At 46.4% G+C, this 23,142-nt stretch overlaps 1 protein-coding gene and 1 pseudogene across 2 annotated transcripts in view; one reads left to right on the plus strand and one right to left on the minus strand.

Annotated features, from left to right (window-relative positions):
• Positions 1-23,142, minus strand: part of LOC311632140 (protein Hikeshi-like) — a 130,616-nt pseudogene that overhangs the window by 72,354 nt on the left and 35,120 nt on the right. The window lies entirely within an intron of this gene.
• CHCHD4 (coiled-coil-helix-coiled-coil-helix domain containing 4) lies at positions 59-15,608 on the plus strand. Its single transcript, XM_084902652.1, has 3 exons — positions 59-254; positions 9,035-9,133; positions 14,482-15,608. Exons 1-3 carry the CDS (start codon positions 233-235, stop codon positions 14,790-14,792), a joined length of 432 nt encoding a protein of 143 aa, XP_084758778.1. The 5' UTR covers positions 59-232; the 3' UTR covers positions 14,793-15,608.

Here is a 23,142-nt window from a genome sequence, read left to right on the forward strand (position 1 = left end):
TGCCCGGCGGCGCGCGGCCTGCTGGATATTGTAGTTCCTGCTGAGGCGTCCCCTCCCCAGGCTGGGGCTGGAAAGGCGCGGAGGCAGGCGCGCGGCGGGCAGGCCTGGAGGGGGCGGGTTCACGTGGGCCTCGGAGCCTGCGGTCCTACCAGAGAAGAGGTCACGGCGTGAAGCCGCCGCTCCCGCTGCCGCCGCCGCTACCACCGCGAGGTCTGAGCGCTGGGCTGCAGCCATGGCCTACTGCCGGCAGGAAGGTAGGGGGGTGAGCTGCCGAGGAGACCGGCCTACGAGGGCCCGCCGGGGTCTGCTGCCTCTGCGACCTCATTGCCGGTGCGGGCAACCCCGAGGCTGCCCGGGGTATCCTCCTCGGGACCTTTGGAGCTGGCGGGGCGGCCCCCGTTTTGCAGATGAGAAAATCAAGGCCGGGAGGAACGAGGCTGTTCCAAGGTCACACAGAGGCTCGAACCCGGACCTCAGAGGTGCCGGCTCGCGGGAGAGTTTATAAACTAGACCCCAGCGGGTAAGGGAAGCGCGGAGCACGTTTCCTCTTGGCTCGCGATTGGGAATTTATTGTCACTCTTACTATCGTCGCTCTTACCACACACCACGTGTTCCCATTTGCACGCGCCTTGTAACTGTCCTGGAAAGTCATTCTGGTTAGGTGTGATAGAGTGGTAGAAGTGCCGGCAACAAGAACATTTTAAAAATATACATTTTTATCGATTTCAGAGAGGAAGGGAGAAGGGGAGAGAGAGAGAGATAGAAACATCAATGATGAGAGAGAAGCATTGATCCTCTGCCTCCTGCACTCCTCTACCAGGGACCGAGCCCGAAACCCGGCCTGTGCCCTTGAGCGGAATCAAACCCGGGACCCTTGTCAGTCCCGCAGGCCGATACTCTATCCACTGAGCTATACAGCTAGGACAAGAACTTTTTTTTTTTTTTTTTTTTTGAGTCCCAACTACTTATCAGGCATTTTTCAAGGAGCTTTATGGGGTTTATCATTGATCTCGCAGCGACCTTTGTAAGTCAGGCTCAGTTTAGACCGAGAGTGACTTGGCTAAAGCCACGTGATGGGTAAGCCTGGAGCTGGGGTTTAAGCCCTAGCAGTCTGGTTCCAGAACTGCACCATCCAATCTGGTGCCCAGTGGATTCCGGGGAGCCTTCTGGAAGGATACCCCCCACACCCCATCCATACACACACACACACACAAAGTTAGAGTTCCAAACATGTAAAATGAGAGGTTAAAAGAAGTGAGTCTTCATTCATTCAAGCAGATATTCATGAAGAACCTTCTGGATCCCAGGTGGTGGGGATGGTGGACACCTGAGAAGCTACAGAAAGAGTTGGAACTCACCTAGAAATTCTTTGGTGAATAAATAGTCCAGCTCCCTCAGTTTAATTCGGGGAATCTGGAGCCCAGAGAAATGACCTACCCAAGGTCATAAATCAAGTTAGAGAAACAGTCTAAAATGTTAAGCCTTTTTCCTCACCCCACCTTGCTTCTAGATTCCTCCTCCTTTCCTGGGTCATAAAGCCATGATAGTCATTGATGTTGCTAATGAGAACACTTTAAATAGACGAGTGCTTAATTGTGCTGTGGATAAAAGTCCTCTGTCCTCACCACTCGTTAAACAGTGGGTCTCCGTTTCTTAATTTTCTTTCTCTGAATCTCTCTAGTAATTTGGAGCCTTAGGGTATGATGAGGCTGTGCAGATTAAAACCCCTCCTGGCCCTGCAGGATTTCTAGGAATCACGGGTTATCTGGGAAGGGTTAAAGCTTTGATTCTCATTTTTCCTGAGTTCAGAGATCTCTCTTAGTTTAGGAATGAGAATTAAAAAGCACTCTTATCTAGTGTTTATCTTATCTCTACCCACTGTCCCTAAATCCCCAACTTTCTGGGTTTTTTCTACCCACCAATTTTTTTTTTTTAAATGCTTCTTCTAGGACTTAGAAAAATGATCACAAACTCCTTGCTCTGTAAAGGCTTAAAAGCCAAGAGGATTAGATGGGCTATGTTTACCATATTCCCAAGATCTACAGTGTTTCCCAAACTTTTGACATATGTGTACCCCTTCTATAATTTTCATAACGCTGAGTGCCCTTCGTACTCATGAGAACGTAGAATTAGGCGCAGCTAAGCACGGTGCAGTGCATATCCCCACCAAACTTCCCGTACCCCTGGGGGTACGCGTACCACACTTTGGGAAACACTGGCCTGGTCTCTAAATGGGGTGCTCAAATGTTTATCGAATAAACTCATGCACATACCTGCACTCTGTTCTTATTGAATCACTTGCCTGTGCAATTTTACTTCCCCTCCCAGGCTCAGTTAAAGGCCTTAGCTTGCATTCAAGGCATCCACAGCATGGCTCAGCCTTGCTCCCTGGCCTTGGGCTGCCCACTCTTGCCTGTTCCTTTCGTCAGTTTGCTTCTTTTCTAACACTAAGCCTGCCCTCTCCTGTTCAGTCAGAAAGCATTCACTGAACCCCTGTGACTTGCCATCCACTTCACATTAGTAGTGAGCACAGGTGACAAAACCTGCCTCCGTGGCCTGGTGGACACTCCTGGGCTGGATATGCTCAGATTCTGATGTAATGATTCAGTGCATATCCATGCTCCCTTCCGGGGAAAGATGAGACCACCCACCCAAAAATGTTGTCTAGGTGCTTAATGGTGATGATCGTTCTGTCTTCCTGTCCCTCTGCTGCATGTCCTAATCCAGAGTTCAGTTTCTCCACTTCACTCCGTCAACAAGTATTGATTACCCACCATGCTCTGGGCACTGTCCCAGGCTCTTGGGGTACTGCAATGAACGGGAAAGACAAACTCTTGCCCCTAAGGAGCTGACGTTTCACTGAGGGAGATGGGTGGTAAGTAAATACATAACATGTTAGGGAGGGAAAGTGCTTTGGAGAAAAATAAAGCAGGGTAACAGAGATGCGGAGTGGTCAGGGAAGGTGGCATGCTAGCCGGTGGTACGAAGACATGCGAGGGAAGTGCTAGTGGAGGAGAGAACAGCCTGTGCAAAGGCCCAGAGGGATGTGTGTGCTCCGCGTCTTCAAGTAAATGCAAGAAGGTGCTGGAACGTGGGAGCAAGTAGTGGAAGATGAGGTCATGCCCTAACCAGTTTGGCTCAGTGGATAGAGCGTCGGCCTGCAGACTGAAAGGTCCCAGGTTCGATTCCGGTCAAGGGCATGTACCTTGGTTGTGGGCACATCCCCAGTAGGAGGTTGGACAAGAGGTAGCTGATTGATGGTTCTCTCTCATCACTGTTTCTAATTCTCTTTCCCTCTCCCTTCCTCTCTTTAAAAAAAAAAATCAATAAAATATATTAAATTAAAAAAAAAAAAAAAAGATGAGGTCATGTGATGGATGCAGATCTTCCTAGACATATTGGTACTTAGAGCTAGAACCAGTCTCATTTGATGATGGAAGTGTGAGAGAAGACAGGAGTGAGGGTGGCTGTGCAGAGTACAACTCCAGAGTTAGGGTGCCTTGGTATCCAGCTGCTCGACTAGTCCTTCCGTTCTCAGCCCCTCTCTGAAGTCCTGCTCTCAGCCCCCTGGGGCCTTGGCTTCCCGCCCTGCCCAGGGTCCTGGAGTGGGCACTGATTTGCTTCTAGTTGGCTGCCTCTTCTTGTGAGCCTTGGGTCTAGCGCCTCCATTCATTGCTCCAGAGAGCGCGCTGTCAGCTTGTCCACGACTAAAACTACTGACCTCTCTCGCCTCTGATTGCCTCTTTTCCTGGCCATTTTATCTTTGAAATTCGAGCAGGATTTCGGTTGAGAGCAGAAACTTGTTTCACTTTCTCTGTTTACCATGGTGGGTAGGCTGAGCTGGTGAAGAGCCTGTTTTTCTGAGTCCCCCAAGGAGGTGCCTGATTACCCCACTAGTTGGCATTCTTGGGACTGGTTCTAAGTTGGCATGCTTAGGCTTGGCTCCTTCTATCACAGTTAGGACTGTTAGGAGTAAGTAAGCATTGTCCTGGCATTCGCTTTTAAACATTCCAGGAAGCGAAAGGCCTGAGAGTATGTATATTTCTTATGTAAATCACAGGATCACATCCAGCCAGCCAGCATAACCTCTCTAAGAGGGATGTCCAAGAAGGTGCTTGCGAGGACTCGGCCCTGTGGGAGGGACCTGGAACAGTCTCGGTGGGACTGCGAGGCCTGGGACTCCCCCCCTGGCTGTGTGTCACAGCTGCCTGGGAGCCAGGGAGCGATGTGAGCATGCCAGAGAGCTTGATTTAATGTTCGATGGGTGAGGCCTGGCCTCTGGCCCCCATTATTGGTCTGGGTCTAGCTGAGGTCTTGGTAAACAAAACTGTCAGAGCTGAGCTGAGAAATCCGCCGTCAGCTTATTCTGCTTAGCATGCAGCATTTTTTGCAGGTTGCTTTCCAGTGTTTTGGAAACGACAGGAGCACCAGGGTCGTTAGTTAATGTGCCCTGGCTGCTTGGCCCAGATCCTTTCCCAGGCCACGTGGGAGAAGTCTGCTCTGGGATGAAATGTGAGGTGTGGAGGCGGAGACCAGCTCGGGCATGGAAACTTCAGGAAGGCTGAGGTCCAGTCCGTGTGCACGCCGAGGGTCACCCGTGTGGAAAGGATGGGACGCACCCAGGTGCCTTCCCTCTGTCCCTGCAGCTGTCCTTTTCACTGGAAGTGCCCTGCTTCTTGCTGTCACCCCAAGCCTCCTCCTTAAATGTGGCGGCCCAAGCATGCCGCCGCCCCCAAATAAAAGCATGAAATAGTCAGAGAGCCCATTTCTGCAGGCCTGGCCTCTGCTCCAGCAGTAGCTAATTCACTCCAGGCCCTGACAGAGGCTTGTCCATGGGCACATTTGGATGGTGCCTGGAGATAATGGGACCCCTTGAGGGTCCATTATCCCAGATCTCCTGGGTCACAGGGGTAGTTAGAGCTATAGAATTTGTCTTTTCCTTCAGCAGGTGGGTACCAGTAGCTTAGAAAAATCTTATTTATGCACTCAGCAAACATTCACTGACTTAATTCCAAGCTTCTTGGTCAGGAATTGGGTCAGTATTTATTGTGCAGAACATTTATTCTTGCCCTGAGCACACAGATCTCTCAGGATAGCATCCAGGTGATGCTGAGTACTCAGTGTCAGGCTGTCCTTATTACTCTTACGTTTGTGTGTTCTGGGGGCAGTGTAGGTGTGTGGAAAGGATCTCCATCGTGTGGCCTTTGGAGTCTCAGAACTGGATTCAAATTCCAGCCCTGTGTGAACAAATCACTTCCCACCGTAAAATGGGGCTCCCGCCCTAGCCTGTATGGCCCAGTGGATAGAGCGTCAGCCTACAGACTGAAGGGTCCAGGTATAATTCTGATCAAGGGCACATGCCCCCAGTAGGGGGCATGCTGGAGGCAGCCGATCAATGATTCTCCCTCATCATTGATGTTTCTCTCTCTCCCTCTTCCTTCTTCCCTGAAATCAATAAAAATATATTGGTTTTGGGGTTTTTTGTTTTGTTTTGTTTTTTAATGGGGCTCTGCTGTCTCCTGTGAGGGTAATGACAAGATGGCAGGAGCTAGCTGACATGCAAGACCCAGAGGGGCCAGCCCTCCAGGGACTGCAGGGCCAGCTGATGACCATGCAGCGTGTGTGGCTCTAAGGAGAAGGTGCTCCCCACTCGCTGTGGGAATATCGGAGAGAGGCCTGCTGTGTACCGTGTCTCCCCGTAAATAAGACAGTGTCTTATATTAATTTTTGCTCCCAAAGATGCACTAGGTCTTATTTTCAGGGGATGTCTTATTTTTCCATGAAGAAGAATATGGTACACATTTATTGTTAAATGAAAATAAAGGAAATTTATTACCTGTATACGGTATGGTAGTATGGTAGTTGTCAACACAAACCAGACAAACTGAATCCTACAGTATCAAGAATTTACTCATTTATTCAATGACAATCATGTCATCATCTTCTGGAACATCATCATAACAATCCAATTCCTGAATTTCCTGGTGAATTTCTTGTGACTCCATTTCTTTCAGAATCAGTGGACCAAATCTCTCATGTTTAGCAATAGCATTCTGAGACAGAGCCTAGGGGGGCCTTATTTTCGGGGGGAAGCTGTATATTTCACTCAGAAGGAAACCTGTAAGTAGGTCTTATTTTCGGAGGATGTCTTATTTTCGGGGAAACACGGTAGTTAGCCGACGGCCACAGGTTTTAGGAAATGAAGCCAAGTGCCAGCAGCTACAAGGCGTAGAGGAGGGAGTCCAGTAGGTGAGGTCCCTGCCTTGCTGGTTGATTTTGAGTCACCTCTCTGGGCTTTGCTTTTTATGCTGTAAAATCAGGGCCATAAAACTTTATAGGTTCACCGAAAGGTTAGTTGAAGTGAGCCATGGAATACACCCATCCTGGTTCCTTCAACGCTGATTCCCTTTTCTGTGCTTCCCAGGAGGAGAACCTCATATAAAATGCATTTGACCCAGCTGGTGTAGCTCAGCAGTTGAGCCTACACTCAGGAAACGAGGCCGCCGGTTCGAAGTCAGGGCACATGTCCGGATTGTGGGCTCAGTCCACTGTGGGGGGGTGTGCGGGGAGGGCAACCGATCGATGATGTTTCTCTCTCATCCATGTTTCTCTCCCTGTGTCCCTCTCCCTTTCTCGCTCTAAAAATCAATTTTAAAAACTTTTTTTCTTTTCTTTTCTTTTCTTTTCTTTTAATGCATTTGGCTCCTACCAGTTTGCTTTCCTGGAAGCTCAGGCCCTCTGACAGCCAGGTTCATGGGGCTAGGGGTTCTGACTAAGGTGTCTTCCTGATCTGGTTTTTGGTTTTTGGAGAGATCAGTCTGGCTCTGCTGCCTATCCTGTTATGTTTGGGTTGGGTGATTGTTCTAAAAAAAAAACAACAAGTTGCAGGTTGTCACAAATGTGTGTGTAAATTAGATGCCTCAGCCCAACAGTTTATTTATTTATTTTTTTAATATATTTTATTGATTTTGTACAGAGAGGAAGGGAGAGAGATAGAGAGCTAGAAACATCGATGAGTCATCGACCAGCTGCCTCTTGCACACCCCCTACTGGGGATGTGCCCGCAACCAAGGTACATGCCCTTGACCAGAATCGAACCCGGGACCTTTCGGTCCCCAAGCCAACGCTCTATCCATTGAGCCAAACTGGTCTCGGCAGCCCAACAGTTTAATATAAGCAGGTGAACCTCCTTCGCTGTAAGTCTGGGTGTGATCACCTGCCTCTAAGCTGAGTCCTGGGGCGGGCCCTTTAAAAATAGTTCCTCAGCCTGGCAGATGTGGCTCAGTGGTTGAGCATTGACCCACGAACCAGGAGGTCAGAGTTCCATTCTGGGTCAGGGCACATGCCCAGATTGCAGGTTCAATCCCTAGTAGGGGGCGTACAGGAGCCAGCTGATCAATGATGCTCTGACATCGTTGATGTTTTTCTCTCTGTCTCTCCCTCTCCCTTCCTCTGAAATCAATTAAAAATGTTTTTTTTTTTCTAAGTTTTTTTTTAAAAGACTAGTTTCTCAGATCGCTATAATCTTAAGGGTCTCGGGACATGAGTGAGCCCTGTTGGTTTTCAAAGTTAAGTGTTGGAGGGCTCATCTCTCAAGTATGTGTCTCAAGTGGGGTTCCATCCCTTCACTCCTCCAGGAGAAACTCTGAGTTTTGAGTTCTCCCTGTTGTGGGTCACTGTGATGGGGGCAGGACTTATGGCGAGACTGTGTCAAGGCCTCTCTGCCTCTCCTGCTCACTTAGATGTAGTTTTCTTCTCTTTGCCCAATGTGCAGTTGTCACCAGCCAGCCTAGGTTTTTTGGTGTGTGTTTATTTTAGTATATTTTTATTGAAAATACATTTCTTTTTTTTTTTCTTCTTTTTTTTTCTTTTTTTTCAGAGAGGAAGGGAGAGAGAGATAGAAACGTCAATGATGAGAGAAAATCATTGATCAGCTGCCTCCTGCACACCCCCTACTGGGGATCGAGCCCGCAACCCAGCATGTGCCCTTGACCGGAATCAAGCCTTTAGTCCGCAGGCCGACACTCTATCTACTGAGCCAAGCTGGCTAGGCCAGCCTAGGTTTATTTTTGTTTTCCAGCCTAGGTTTTTTAAGAAGGAAATTGTTTCACATGAACCTGTAGATTCAGTTTGTCCATGGGGGAAGGAGAGTTCAGACTCTATATCAGGGGTCTTCAAACTACGGCCCGCGGGCCACATGCGGCCCGCAGAGGAGTCTGATCCGGCCCGCCAGGTTTTTTGGGCAGTGAGCGCAGCCGAGGTGTTACAGTAGGAATTAGTAGTTCATATAGTCCGGCCCTCCAGCTCTCTGAGGGACCGTGATCTGGCCCCCACTTTAAAAAGTTTTAGGACCCCTGCTCTATATCATCATCTTGAACCCTCTTCTTTTTCTCGTGCTCCACCCACTCGCACCTCACACCCAGCACAGAGACAGCAGCTTGTGTGTCAGGTGGGGGTGCCCAGCAACAGGCACTCCCAGCATCCCTGGGCTAGTAAGCCGTCATCATGCTGCAGTATTATCTGAGCCCCGACTGCTCACAGGTCCCTGCACGGTCTGGGAGGAGAGGGAAATGCTATTTAGATGTGGACAACATTGAAGTAGAGGAGGGCTCACAGGCTGATGGGAAATAACATGGACAGTTGGACTGCTCCTTTCTTGACGGGAAGAAGAAAGATGTGTTGCATCACTGGAATGTCAGCCAATTTGGGGACTAAAAGCAGCTGCATTTGGTAGGATTGGGGCATCTCCTTTCCCACGTGGAGGATACCTCTGGTGGGCAGGGTTTGCTATCGTCATCCTCACCCCCAAGACCTTGGTGGAGTTTTCATTCCAGCCTCTGGTACTCAGTAAAAGCAGCTGCTAAACCGGCATCATGCAGCCGGTGACTCAGCCCAGGGAGGCAGTTGGATGGTCACCTGACTTTGGGGTTTCACTTGGGACATTCTTCAAACGTGGTGTGCTTGCCTGTTTTGGCTGTAGGGCTGATTTCCCTGCTCTTGAGTGAAAGTTTCTTCTCTGCCCTCCGAACACTAGGGAAGGATCGAATTATATTTGTGACCAAAGAAGACCATGAAACGCCAAGCAATGCAGAGCTGGTGGCTGACGACCCCAATGATCCATACGAGGAGCATGGTGAGTGGCGTGGGCCCCCTGGGACCCAGGGACGTGTACTGAGGGGAAAGTTCACTGTTCAAAAATGTTCTCCCATTTTGCCCCAGCCACGGCAGATACGCATCTCAGCCATGGACCATCTCAGGACAGTGGGTTCATCTCCCTCAGAATTGTAAGAGGCTGTTCGGGCCCTTGTTCTGATGCACTTCCCTGGCCATTAGGCTAAAATCTAAGATTTTTCTCCTTACTGAAGTCTTCTGCCTTTTTTTCTTAGTTTTTGCATTGGCTTAAGCTGCTAGTTGGATGCTTCCCAGTGACTGTGTTTGGGGGAAGGGTGTCAGTGGGTTTTAGCAGTTCCAGGTAGGTTAAGGTGATAGGAATCCCCCTGCTCAAACAAGTTACCACGCTGAATTCTGCCACATCTGCAGACTATTAGCAAGCAGGTACCTACCGGTAATAGCCACACACCTTGTTCTGTGAGGTACTTTCTCCTTGTGGGTTCCCCAGCAAGCACCTTGCCAGAACAGCTCACTTGAGATAGAGGGGCAGTGTTCTAGCAGCAGGACTCAGCTAACTAGTTACACGCAACTCAGTTAATGGTCACTTGGGCATCACTCCAAAGACTCTCTAGGACTTAGCCAGCCTGTGTAAGGCAGCTGTGTAGTTGCAATATTCCTACATGGTCCAAGTTTCATAAACAGTACTCACTCCACCAATCTAAAGCCTTTTCTGACATCCCGGGTGATAACAAACAAGCCTTTAGTGTTGATTGGTGATACATATGGTTGAAAGAGCTTGAAGGAGCTGCCTGTAGGGTATGGGCTCCTAGTTGGAGTTTTTCAGATGCTAAGAATAAAGTGTATGTTCTTAGGTAGGACACTGTTTACTACCCTGGCTGCTCCTAGGGATTAGAGGAAAGCTCAGTAAGTTATCTGGCACCTTAAGGGGACAGTGGGAAGTGCAAACATTATACAAAGTGTTAGATTTCTGAGAATCTCAGCTATAGGAGTAATCTTAAATCATCCTATATAATAAAGCGGGGATATGCAAATTGACCATCACACCATAACAAATGGCTGCACCAACAGCAGAGACAGGGATTCCATAAACAAGATGGCTGTGCCGCTGCCCTACCCACCTCCCCATCACTCCCCGGGCTGGTGGGCTTGATAGGGGACCTTAGGCTGCAGCCTACCCCTGTCCAGCAGGGCTTGATGGGGGACCTGAGGCTACACCTCCCACCCAGCAGGGTTTGACAGGGACCTCAAGGCGTGCCCCTGGCCCAGGCTGGGGGACCTCAGGCTATGCCCCCTGACCTGGCGTGCGGCCAGGTGACCCCTGAGGCCACACCCCCACCCAGTGGGGCTTGATGGGGGTGGAGCCAGCTGGGTCTGGATCTAGCCCAATGTGAGTGAGACAGGCCGAATCTGAGTCTCACATGATTTCGAAGCTCATGTGGGTGGGCAGGGACTTGGCTCTGGTTCCCGTGGTTCACCCCAGACGCTGACATAAGGAAGATTTTAATATACATTTTACTAATTTTCTTTCATCTCTGACACTTCTGTTATAGAGAATGGGACCAAATAGCACTATTAAAATATTTCCTCTAATTAATTCCCTTTTAATGTGCACAAATTTCATGCACCGGGTCACTAGTACTCTTTCAAAGAAAAGTAAATCACACATAAATTCTAGTCCTTTGCCTATCTTTAGATCACATGTGTCAAACACAAGGCCCGCGGGCCAAATCCAGCCCGCCAGGCCTTGCAATGTGGCCCGCACCGCGCTGTCATCACTGCACTCCGCTGTCAGTTTATGACATTGTCAGTTTATGACTGTTCAGTAAACCATTCAGCCCGCGATTTAGGCTGGATTTTAGATTTTGGCCCCTTCTCTGATTGAGTTCGACACCCCTACTTTAGATCCATATTAAGTATGTTTCTTTAATTGATTGAGACTCTGTGAGGCCTGCAGGATGATAAATCAGGTTTTGTTTTGTCTGCCTCATAGTGTTTTTATAAAAACAGAATGTGTCTGTCTTTAGATTGTGCATTCCCCTATTTCCTGAACTATTACTTTTAATGTTAGCATTATGATATATTTCTTCACCATTACACTTGTTTTTTTTCCTCCTACCTGCTTGTCATGTACAGTATACCTGCTTGAACACTATAGGTATTTGCCTTTGCAACCCCTTGTGAATAATTGTGTGAGGCGGTATATAAAACAGCACTCTGGGACCCAGATTCTGAGTTCTCAGTTGCAAAATTACTACTTTTAAAACATGCTGCATCTGCGCTTAATTTAACATGCTGAAGCTACCAGTGATGTTTTTACAGTGTTTCCCTAAAGTGCATATTGGCTTCATAGTGCCCTCTGTGAAGAACTAATGCGTTCTAGCTCAATCCTCTGATAAACAGTGGTACAAGGGCTGCTCAGACCTCATTATTACTTATTTTTTTTAAAGAATAATAATAGTCCTTTTTTAAGTTAACTAGAGAGAAAGAGAGGAAAGGAGACAGAGAAATATCAATTTGTTGTACCATTTATCTATGCATTCATTGGTTGTTTCTTGTATGTGCCCTGACCAGGGATCAAACCCACAGTCATGGCATATCGAGACGACACCCTAACCAAACGAGCTAACCAGCCAGGGCCTGAACTGTTACTTTTTTTTTTTTTTTTAATATATTTTTATTGATATCAGAGAGGGAGAGAGAGAGAAACACCAATGATGAAAGAAAATCATCGATCAGCTGCCTCCTGCACACTCACACGGGATCGAGCCTACAACCCGGGCATGTGCCCTGAACAGGAATCAAACCCTGACCTGGTTCATAGGTTGACGCTTAACCATTGAGCTATACCAGCGGGGCTGACCTATTACTTTTTTTTTAAAATATATTTTATTGATTTTTTACAGAGAGGAATAGAGAGTTAGAAACATCAATGAGCCAAAACCAGTTTGGCTCAATGGATAGAGCATCGGCTTGGGGACTGAAGGGTCCCGGGTTCGATTCCGGTCAAGGACATGTACCTTGGTTGTGGGGATATCCCCAGTAGGGGGTGTGCAAGAGGCAGCTGATCGATGACTCATCAATGTTTCTAACTCTCTGTCTCTCTCCCTTCCTCTCTGTACAAAATAAATAAAATAAAATAAAATAAAATAAAAAGAAATTTAAAAAAATTAAAAAAAAAAAGAAAGAAACATCAATGAGAGAGAAACATCGATCAGCTGCCTTCTGCACACCCCCCACTGGGGATGCGCCGCAACCAAGATACATGCCCTTGACCGGAATCGAACCCGGGACCCCCCCAGTCCGCAGGCCGACACTCCATCCACTGAACCAAACCGGCTTCAGCTGAACTATTACTTGTGGGGGTTTTTTTGGTTTTGGGTTGTTTTTTTTATATATTTCTTATTGATTTTTTACAGAGAGAAAGGGAGAGGGACAGAGAGCTGGAAACATCAATGAGAGAGAAACATCGACCAGTTGCCCCCTGCACACCTCCCACTGGGGATGTGCTCACAACCAATGTACATACCCCCGACCGGAATCGAACCTGGGACCCCTCAGTTTGCAGATCGATGCTCTATCCACTGAGCCAAACTGGTTTTGGCTGAACTATTACTTTTAATGTTAGCATTATGATATATTTCTTTTGCAAACTGTTTGTGCAGGTGTGTTAGCATTGTTGAGCATCCAGGGGGCAGCATTTGTATATGCTTCCAGCGCTGACATGTGGAGCAAAGAGCATGGGCTCTGGGACTCTAAGGGCCCTTGTTGTAGTCCTGATTTAGACTCCACTGAACCCCATAAACCTCATGTGTAAACTAGAATTATAAACACCTACCAAAGGATTAAGTGATTTACCACATACAACTTCATGCACAAAAATGTGCATTGCAGCTGTCATTAGTGCCAGTGGTGAACTGCCTGCCAGTCTCATTGCCATCCCTACTGTTAGCCTGTTTACTACTGTTTCCCCGAAAATAAGACATCCTCCGAAAATAAGACCTAGCGCAACTTTAGGAGAAAAAATTAATATAAGACACTGTCTTATTTTCGGGGAAACAGGGTAGTGAGGAGCCACTGCAGCAGATTTGTTGATCACTGAAGTTTCTAAGGTAGAATTAAGAGACAGGGTCCAGCTTGGGCCTAGGACTTCGGACACTAGCTCAGAGCACCAGCTAGTGGTATCAGACCTGAGTATTTCCCTGGAGTGAAAAATCATGGGTGATTTCACTGGGTACTTAGTCTTTTTTTTTTTTTTAATAATAATATATCTTTATTAATTTTAGAGAAGCGGAGACAGATAGATATATCAATGATGAGAGAGAATCATCGATCAGCTGCCTCCCACACACCTCCTACTGGGGATTGAGCACACAAACTGGCATGTGCCCTGACAGGGAATCGAACTGTGACCTCCTGGTTCATAGGTCAACGCTTAACCATTGAGCCACCCCAGCTGAGCAAGTCTTTCTTAAAGAGTGCTCTCAGTCTCTGTAGTCAACTTATCTAAGAGAATTCTATATGAATTATATTTCTGTCCATGTCTGTCACAAAGCTGAAGTTAAGCCATCATCTTGAAAACATTTTGGAAAACTAGAAAATACTATTTAGATGTGACAAAGTTCAAAGACAAGAAAAAATGTAAAGTTAAAAAGTTAAGTGAAAATCTGTCTGAAACCTCAAACTCTCCCCAACACATATACAATGCAATAATTTGGTTAATGTAGTTACTCTCCCTCTAAGCTTCTCGTTTTTATAAGAATGGAGTCACACCTCTTTGGTATGCCACTAGCCTTTTCCTTGTAAAACATGTCTTGGACATCTTCCCAGTCAGCACAGAAGGATCAGACTTCCGGTTTTTACCAGTCCCCACGCTGTGTGTGACTTCCGAGAGCTGCCACAGAGCCAGGGGGGCTGGAGGAGCAGCGCCGGTGGGCGGGGAGCAGAGATTGGAAGGAGGAGGTCAGCTTTGGGCTCAGCGTGTTAAAGTGTGTATGTTTCCAAAGGTCCCCGTTAACCATCGGGTGATGGCTTCTACTTTGGACTAAATGGATTCCAGTCGGCAGTTCTTAGAGCACAGCCACAGTATGGGGCGGGGCTTAGAATATAGGTTAGGGTTACATGTGGAGAATATAGCCAATGGTGGCTTTTTTCCAGCTGAGCCAGGATGGCTGGATTTGCCCCAGGCATTTGCACCCGATATAAGAGGTAGGTCCACAGGCAAGTGCCTGCCAGGCAACCGTTCATACTGTTCAGCTCTTAAGTGGCCTGGGAGGACAGGACTTGGTTTTACTTGTTCTGAAACCTTCAAGAGCATCTCTCACCTTCTCCTTACCCGCCTTCCTGTTCCAGGATTGATCCTGCCCAACGGAGAAATTAACTGGAACTGCCCGTGCCTTGGGGGCATGGCTAGTGGCCCCTGTGGGGAACAGTTCAAGTCAGCCTTTTCCTGCTTCCACTACAGCACGGAGGATCTCAAGGGATCAGACTGTGTAGACCAGTTCCGGGCCATGCAGGAATGCATGCAGAAGTACCCAGACCTCTATCCCCAGGATGAGGAGGAGGAGGAGGAGGAGGAGGAAGAGAAGAAGCCAGCAGAACGTTTAGAAAAGGCAGCTCCCGCCGAGGCCACCGCAGCCAAAGAAGAGAAGGGGTCAAGCTAATGAAGGCCATGCCGCAGCCCTGGCTCCGGGCCTTCCGCTCAGAGTGACGTGAACCTTTTGCAAACGCCTTTCGGTCACTCTCCATGAGTCTTTCCCTCTATGGTTCTGTGCACTGTAATGTACAAAATAACTTATTTTGATGATCGGGGGTTTGGGCCCCTTGACATATACACTGAAAAACATGGGGTAATATGTCTGTGTTTCTCACATAACTCTACCAGTGACTGTGGCTACTGCTTTCGAATTCTCCTCTGAGATTACCTCTAAGTTTGCCACTTTGAAATAATGTGCTGGATACTCTCAGCAACTAAAAATCATTACCTAGGAGTGTCTCTTGCGAGTGAGCTGATTTATTCTGATTCATTATCTCCCTTTTGGTAGATTTTACACCCATTTGGGAAATGAAATAGAAATAAAAAAAAAATCTTCCTTTAAACATGCTGGAATGGGGCCATTCCTGATACAAGAGGCCAGATAATCAGATGCTTATTTCTCAAGAACCATCTTGACCTTGTGTATAGGAGGTATGATGCTTCATTTCTAAGACATTTTGGTTTTCCTTTTTTATATTGAGCCCCAGGTTTTCTTTCTAGAGAGTGGAGCTTTGGACCCTCCAACTCACAGACTCTTTCTAAAAAGAAGAAGCTGGTTTTGCTGTTCTTGTTATTCCAGAAGCACTGGTTGGGGCCTGTGTTCGCACTGGCTCTGGCTTGGCCTGTTCAGATGCAATATTCTTGAGAGGTGGGGACCTACTTGTTACCAAAGTAGCGACCAAGAAGGAAACATGAATTAAAAGGAGAGCACGGTTTTACCTGATTTTTAATATGTCGTTTTTTTTTCCTGGTTGAACATGTTTTTGATGTAGGGAAATATAAATTATGAAAAGTTCAATTGAAACTGCTCCTTAACCAAATTTTATATGTTGGTATTCATATCAAGCAGTTTTTGTCTGTGAACAGATGCCTTCCTAATCCATTAGGTGGGGCGGGCTCTTCCCATTTGAAGATAAGGAACTAAAGTAAGGTGACCAGACATCCCACTTTTGGCGGGACAGTCCCGATTTTTAACAATTTGTCCCCCGATCCTCGATTTTTTAAAACGCCGCGGGACAAATTGTTGGAAATCGGGACGTCTGGTCACCTTAAACTAAAGCCCTCGTAGGTTAAGTAACTTGCCCAAGGTGTAACTGCTAGACAGTTTTCAGGCTGTGATGCAGTAATGCCTCATTGGTCCCTGGTGCATTGGCTCTCTATCGCTGTGTTTAAAAAAATTACCTTAAAACGGAGCAGCTTGAAACAAACGTTTTCAATCTCAGAGTTTCTGCCAGTTGCGATGATGGCTTTGACTCTGCTGGCTCCTCGGGCTCAGCCTCTCGCCCTGAGATCGGGGTGCAGTCATCTCAGGGCTCGACAGGCTTTCCAAACCGCTCGGCCGGTTCGGGGCAGGACTCGGTTCCTGTGGCGTGTTGGATGGAGGCCTCAGTTCCCCACTGGCTATTGGTCAGAGCCCGCCCTCCGTTCCTCGGCCTGTGGGCCTCAGCGTGGCAGGTGGCTTCCATCAGAGAGCAAGATGGAAGCCAGAGCCTTTCCTAAATTAATCTCAAATGACATTCCCCCACTTTACCATACTCTGTTTTGTTAGAAGCCAGTCACAGTCCACACTCAAGAGAAAAGACACAGGGCACGAGAACCAGGAGGCTGCCTGCACACCAGAAAACAAGGTAACGGCACATTGAAGCTGGAAGCACAGTTAGACGTGAGGAGTTGTGGGTGGGAGGTGTTAGGGAGGTAAAGAACTGTGCTGTCCGTAGTCAGAACTTGTCAAAAATCAAGAACGTGGAGTTGCTCGAGTTTGGCAGCTATGACAGTCCTGTGTGTTAGGCTCATAAAGGGCCTTACACGTTTAACAAACATACTTCTCAGTTAAGGTGTTGGTCACCACCCAGATGTTACTGATTTGGGGACATGTCATGGATCCCACTCATTTGATGCATTCAAGAAACCTCTACAGTTCCAAGTCCTCGGACATGGGAAAATGAGTCCTATGGTGCCTGCCTGCCTGCGTGAAGTCAGCGTTCACCAGAAAGAAGGAATGGATGGGTAGTGCGTGATGGCACTAGATTCTCAAGGTAGATTGTTTTCTTCTAGCAATGGTCATTTACAACAGACTCTCAGGCTGACTTTGCCTAGTCCACTTGGTTAGACAAAAGATTCCATTTCCCCCATTTTTCAGTAGAAAAACAACTTGGCAATAAGAGGTGCCCCCTGCATAAGCAATGAGAGTAGAATTTTTAATTGCAAATGACATGCATTATTATATTAGTTTCAAATGTTCAACATAGTGATTAGACATTTATATAACTTAGAAGGATCACCCCAATAAGTCTAGTAGGCATCTAACACCATAGTTATTACAAGGTTGTAATAACTAATTCCCAAGTTGTTATAGGAAAAACAAGGGACAGAGGAACATGTGAAATGACACAATGGGATTCGATCAGCAAATTCCAAAACAAAACTAAAGAACAAAGGGTGTGATTTTTTTTCATGAATAAATTGCAAGGAAAAACTTTTCATCAAGACGGCAGAGTAGGTAACTCTAGTTATAATATTCCCTCTACCTGTGACTGTTCGTTTATTAGATTTCACATATAAGTGAAATTATATGGTACTTGTCTTTCTCTTGATTGACTTGTGTCACTTAGCATAATACCTTCTAGGTCCATTATGTTATCACAAATGGCAAGATTTCATTATTTTATAGCTGGGTAATACTCCATTGTATCATGTACCTTTTTTTTTTTAATCCTGACCCAAGGATATTTTTTCCATTGATTTTTTTTTATTTTTTTCCCATATTTTATTGATTTTTTTACAGAGAGGAAGGGAGAGGAATAGAGAGCTAGAAACATCGATGAGAGAGAAACATCGACAAGCTGCCTCCTGCACACACACACACCCTCCCCCCCCGGGGATGAGCCCGCAACCCAGGCACATGCCCTTGACCAGAATCGAACCTGGGACCCCTCAGTCCGCAGGCCAATGCTCTAGCCACTGAGCCAAACCGGTTTCGGCTTTTTCCATTGATTTTTTATTTTTATTTATTAATTTTTTTTTAAATCAATCTTTATTGTTCCTAGGGGTGTCGAACTCAATCAGAGAAGGGGCCAAAATCTAAAATCCAGCCTAAATCGCGGGCCGAATGGTTTACTGAACAGTCATAAACTGACAATGTCATAAACTGACAGCGGAGTGCAGTGATGACAGCGCGGTGCGGGCCACATTGCAAGGCCTGGTGGGCTGGATTTGGCCCGCGGGCCTTGTGTTTGACACATGTGGTTCATACTATTACAAAGGTTCCCCACCTCTTTCCCCCCTCCACCAGGCTCCCACCCCACCCTCCGCCCCTCTTCCCCTCCCCCATTGTCCTCATCCATAGGTACACAGCCTATGTTCAGTCTCTTCCTCCCTCCCTTTCCCCGACAGTAAATCCCTTTCAGATAGTAAATCAGTCACTTAGTCCATTGATTTTTAAAAAAAATATTTGTATTGATTTTAGAGAGGAAGGGAGAGGGAGAGAGATAGAAACTTTAATGATGAGAGAGAATCATTGATTGGCTGCCTCCTGCATGCCCCAAACTGGGGATCGAGCTCGCAACCCAGGCATATGGCCTGACTGGGAATCGAACCGTGATCTCCTGGTCCATACGTTGACACTCAACCACTGAGCCACACCAGTCGACCTCTATAGATTTTTAGACAGGATGGCAGGGAGAAAGAAACAACAACTGATTGCCTCCTGCACTTCCAACTCCTGCTTCCCAACTAGGGCCGGAGATGGAGCCTGCAAGCAAAGTATGTGCCCTTGATTGGAATTGAACCCAGGACCCTTTAGTCTAAGGCTCCAACCACTGAGCCAAACCAGTTAGTGCTGACCATGTTTTCTTTATCCACTTGTATATCAATGGAAACTAATCTTTTGATTAGAGTGTTTAAACCATTTACATTTAAAGCAGTTATTGATAGGTATGCAAGCTGGGTGGGAAGAAGGTTAACAAATTTTCTATTCAGAGCAGGTGAGTCTGTAAATCTGCACCAGCCCCTTAAGAAGGACCTGGGATTCCAGCAAGCAGCCCTCTCAGCTACAATCCCTGCCGGTTTTTACAGCCAGAAGTTATGGGGAGCCAAAACCGTTTTGGCTCCGTGGATAGAGCATAGGCCTGCGGACTGAAAGGTCCCTGGATCAATTCTGGTCAAGGGCATGTACCTTGGTTATGGGCACATCCCCAGTAGGGGTCGTGCAGAAGGCGGCTAATCAATGTTTCTCATTGATGTTTCTAACTATCTCCCTTTCTGTGAAAAATCAATAAAATATATATATTTTTTTAAAGTTATGGTGATTTCTTGTCCTGATACTGGCACCTCTCCCTCCTGCACCTGCAGCCCTGATACCCCCACCCCCCACCATCGAGGGTTCCTTCCCCCTCCATTTCTTAAGTGCCACACTGATTGTGGGGCCCGCCCCTTCTGCACCTCCAACCCTCTTTTCAGAACCAATGTGGCCTCTGAATATCCTTAATTATATAGGACTTCTGTTTAGCTAGTCTTCAGGCTGTTGCGGGGGGGGGGGGGGGGGGGGGGGTGTTCTGTAGTTTACTTGTAATTTTGAAGTACCATAGTATTGGGAGGAGGTGAGCATAGCGTTTACCTACTCTGCTGTCTTGATGAAAGTTTTTCTTTGCAATTTTTTCGTGAAAAAAAAAATCACATCCTTTGTCCTTTTGTTTTGGAATTTGCTGATTGCATCCCATTGTGTCATTTCACATGTTCCTCTGTCCTTTGTATTTCCTATAAACTGGTAGCTATAAACTGTATGGGGAGCTTTTAAAACTGGTAGCTATGGGGAGCTTTAAAAACTGTGCCTGGACCTCACCCTAAAAATGTATTCAGTAGGGCTGGTATGGGTGCTAGGAATCTAACTTTCCTAAGGTCCCTAGATGAGTCAGAGTATTTGCATCGATCCATGCACCAAAAGGAGGTGAGTTCAATTCCCAGTCAGGGCACATACCCAGGTTGTGGGGTTTGATCCCCATCAGGGGCATCTAAGAGGCAGCCAATTGATAGGGTGCTTTCACATCGATGTTTCTCTCTAAAAAATAAACTATTCTTTAAAATAAATAAACGAATAGAACACTTAGAAATATGAGCAGATAACTGAAAAGAAAAACTCAAAAGTTTGAGATTAGGTTTAAACTGGTCACATCACCATTGGCCAATGATTTAATCGGTTATGCCTGCATACTGGGACCTCCATAAAATCCCCAAACAATGGAATTTGGGAGCTCCTAAACTGGTGCCAGGAGGGTGGCTCTGCCAGCTCCATGGAGGCTAAAGCATTTGGGACTCTTGCCCTATGCACCTCTTCATCTGGCTGTTCATCTGACTCAGCAAGAAAGTATCATTTATAATGAAAACATATACTTTATAATCTACGGTATATATACTGTATATAAAAGCCTAAGTGACCGAACAACTGATCGCTATTATGTGCACTGGCCACCAGGGGACAGAAGCTCAACGCACAGGATCAGCTCCCTCCTGCTCTGGATCAGGCCTGTGGGAATTAGGCCGAGATTGGCTATCCAACATCCCCCAAGGGGTCCCAGATTATAAAAGGGCGCAGGACATGCCAAGGGACCCCACCAGAGCACGAAAATCCATGCACCAGACCTCTAGTAAATTAATGAGTAAGTTTTTTTTTTTAAACAGTTTGCAATTAAAATTAATTTGAAGATAGTACTTTACCAAAATGCAGCATAGTCTATTTACAGATATATATTTTTTAAAGAACAAGTATTAGATATTGAAAATATATTGGGCAATTTCAAAATAAGTTTAATGTAGCCGAAACCGGTTTGGCTCAGTGGTAGAGCGTCGGTCTGCGAACTGAAGGGTCCCAGGTTCGATTCTGGTCAAGGGCACGTACGTTGGTTGCGGGCGCATCCCCGGTAGGGGGTGTGCAAGAGGCAACTGGTCGATGTTTCTCTCTCATTGACATTTCTAGCTCTCTATCTCTCTCCCTCTCTGTAAAAAAATCAATAAAATATATTTTTAAAAAAAATAAGTTTAATGTAGACCTGAAAGAAATTAGAAAAGAAATAATAAAGGGAAATACACAATTACTGAAAGAACTTGTCATTAGGTAGAAGTTGCACACAGTAAAGCTACAGAAAAATCAAAGATAACGCAAAAAAAAAATCTTATATATCTACCTACCAGGAAAAGAAACAACTTTTCTAAAATGAATGTGTCTCATTTCGTTACAATAAAAATGACAGTGGAAAACAGATGACAGGAAATATATTGAGTAATGACTTCAAAATGCAGAGGTATCATAATATGTGGTAGTTCCCATTAGAACCTATAATATATACAATTAAACTTCTAGGGACAGAAAGCACAGGAATATTTCCAAATATACAAATAATATGAAATCTTACTACGTATAGAGCTTGTTGGAAATTTTAAAAAGAAAAAATTTTTAAATATATTTTATTGATTTTCCACAGAGAGGGATAGAGAGTTAGAAACATCGATGAGAGAAGAAACATTGATCAGCTGCTTCTTGCACACACCCCCACCGGGGATGTGCCCGCAACCAACATACATGCCCTTGACCGGAATCGAACCTGGGACCCTTGAGTCCGCAGGCCGATGCTCTATCCACTGAGCCAAACCGGTTTCAACTAAAAAGAAATTTTAAAGGGATTTTTTTTTTCCAAAAAGAAAAGTTCATTTAGTCAGGAGCAGCTTCTAAGCGCCTGTGTAAGTCTGTAAAACTTCCTGGCTCTAGTTTAGAGTTCGCTTTTTAATGGCAGATCAAATCACCACCAACTGGGCAGCCTGTCCTATGCTCCCTGCAGTTCATGTCATCATATGGGACTAGGCGTGTGGGGACCTGACAGTGTGCTGATCTGGCCTGAATCCTTTTGGGCTTATTGCATCCTCATAAGCTGACTCACCTTGCAGCCCCGAAAGGGATCCCTATGACCCTGAGAGCCACAATGCCGCTGCTGAGGGAGTGCTTGACAGCGGGTAATGGAGAATGACAAGGTTATTACAAATGTAATCATGCGGTGATGAAATTTGTAACTGTGGGTCCAGGCACTAGGGGCTTACATGCAGGTGACAGCCAGTGCACCAGGGGCAGCTGAAGACTGGGGTATGAGGGCATTTGATCCAGGCACGTGCTGTATTTTTTGGCATATGCTCTATTAATAACATTTAAAATATATATTTTATTGTTTTTTTACACAGAGTAAGGGAGAGGGTTAGAGAATTAGAAACACCGATGAGAGAGAAACATCTATCAGCTGCCTCCTGCACACCTCCTACTGGGGATGTGCCCGTAAACCAAGGTACATGCCCTTGACTGGGATCGAACCTGGGACCTTTCAGTCCGCAGGCCGACGCTCTATCCACTGAGCCAAACCAGTTAGGGCTATTAATAACATTGTTTTAAAGTTTGTCTTTAGGTGGCAGGGTTAACAATCACCTTTACAACCTGGCCCTGGCGCTGTATCCACTTTTCCTCTCTATCGTAATAAAGTCTGGGTGAACTTGTTCATCTTTTTATGCCCCAGATCATCATGTTGGTTCATGACACCTCGCTAATGGGATCTGCTGAGCCGGCATTAGGAAACACTCTAGACACCTTATTAAGAAAAACAAGCGTGGCAGATGGCGGGAGATAAATCCTGCAAAAGTTCAGTGGCATTGTCAAAGTGATTGGAATATCGAGTCCAAAATCCTGGAGCTTGTGGGATATTCATTGGAAAGTGAGAGGTACGTTGCTGCATTTCCTGCTATCTGTAGCAAAGAAAGAGGCGTAATCTTGGTGGGCCTCTCGGGGTTTTAGCGGCAGCATATTTATTTCACTTGGGGACATGCAGTGCTGACCTAGTTACTGGGTAATCCAGTTTGGAATGGGACTCAGAGCAAGAAAGTTCTCTGCAATAGGAGCAAGTTGTGCCAGCAGGCTGAGCTGCACGAGCGGTGTTTGTGCTGTAGGATTCCTCCGGCCAATCCTGCAGTAGGATCACAGTGATGAGCTTGTCTTTGCTGTCCCCTCTTCTGCATTTGAAGTTACTCCTGCTTCCTGTGAACGCTGGGAGTGACTAGATATCTGACCCTGGGGTAGCAAGTGGCCTGAAAATGTACTCATGAACTGGGTTTGATGGGACCCCCTGAACCACAAAATTGCACGTAAAGGAAACAGAAGTTGATTTGGCAACTGTGACCATGTTTGGGCCTAGGCCATTTTGAAAGACACAGCAAGCACCCTTTATGGT

The sequence above is a fragment of the Pipistrellus hanaki genome (assembly GCF_964339955.1).
Source record: "Pipistrellus hanaki genome assembly, chromosome: 13".
In the NCBI taxonomy this organism is placed as follows: domain Eukaryota; kingdom Metazoa; phylum Chordata; class Mammalia; order Chiroptera; family Vespertilionidae; genus Pipistrellus; species Pipistrellus hanaki.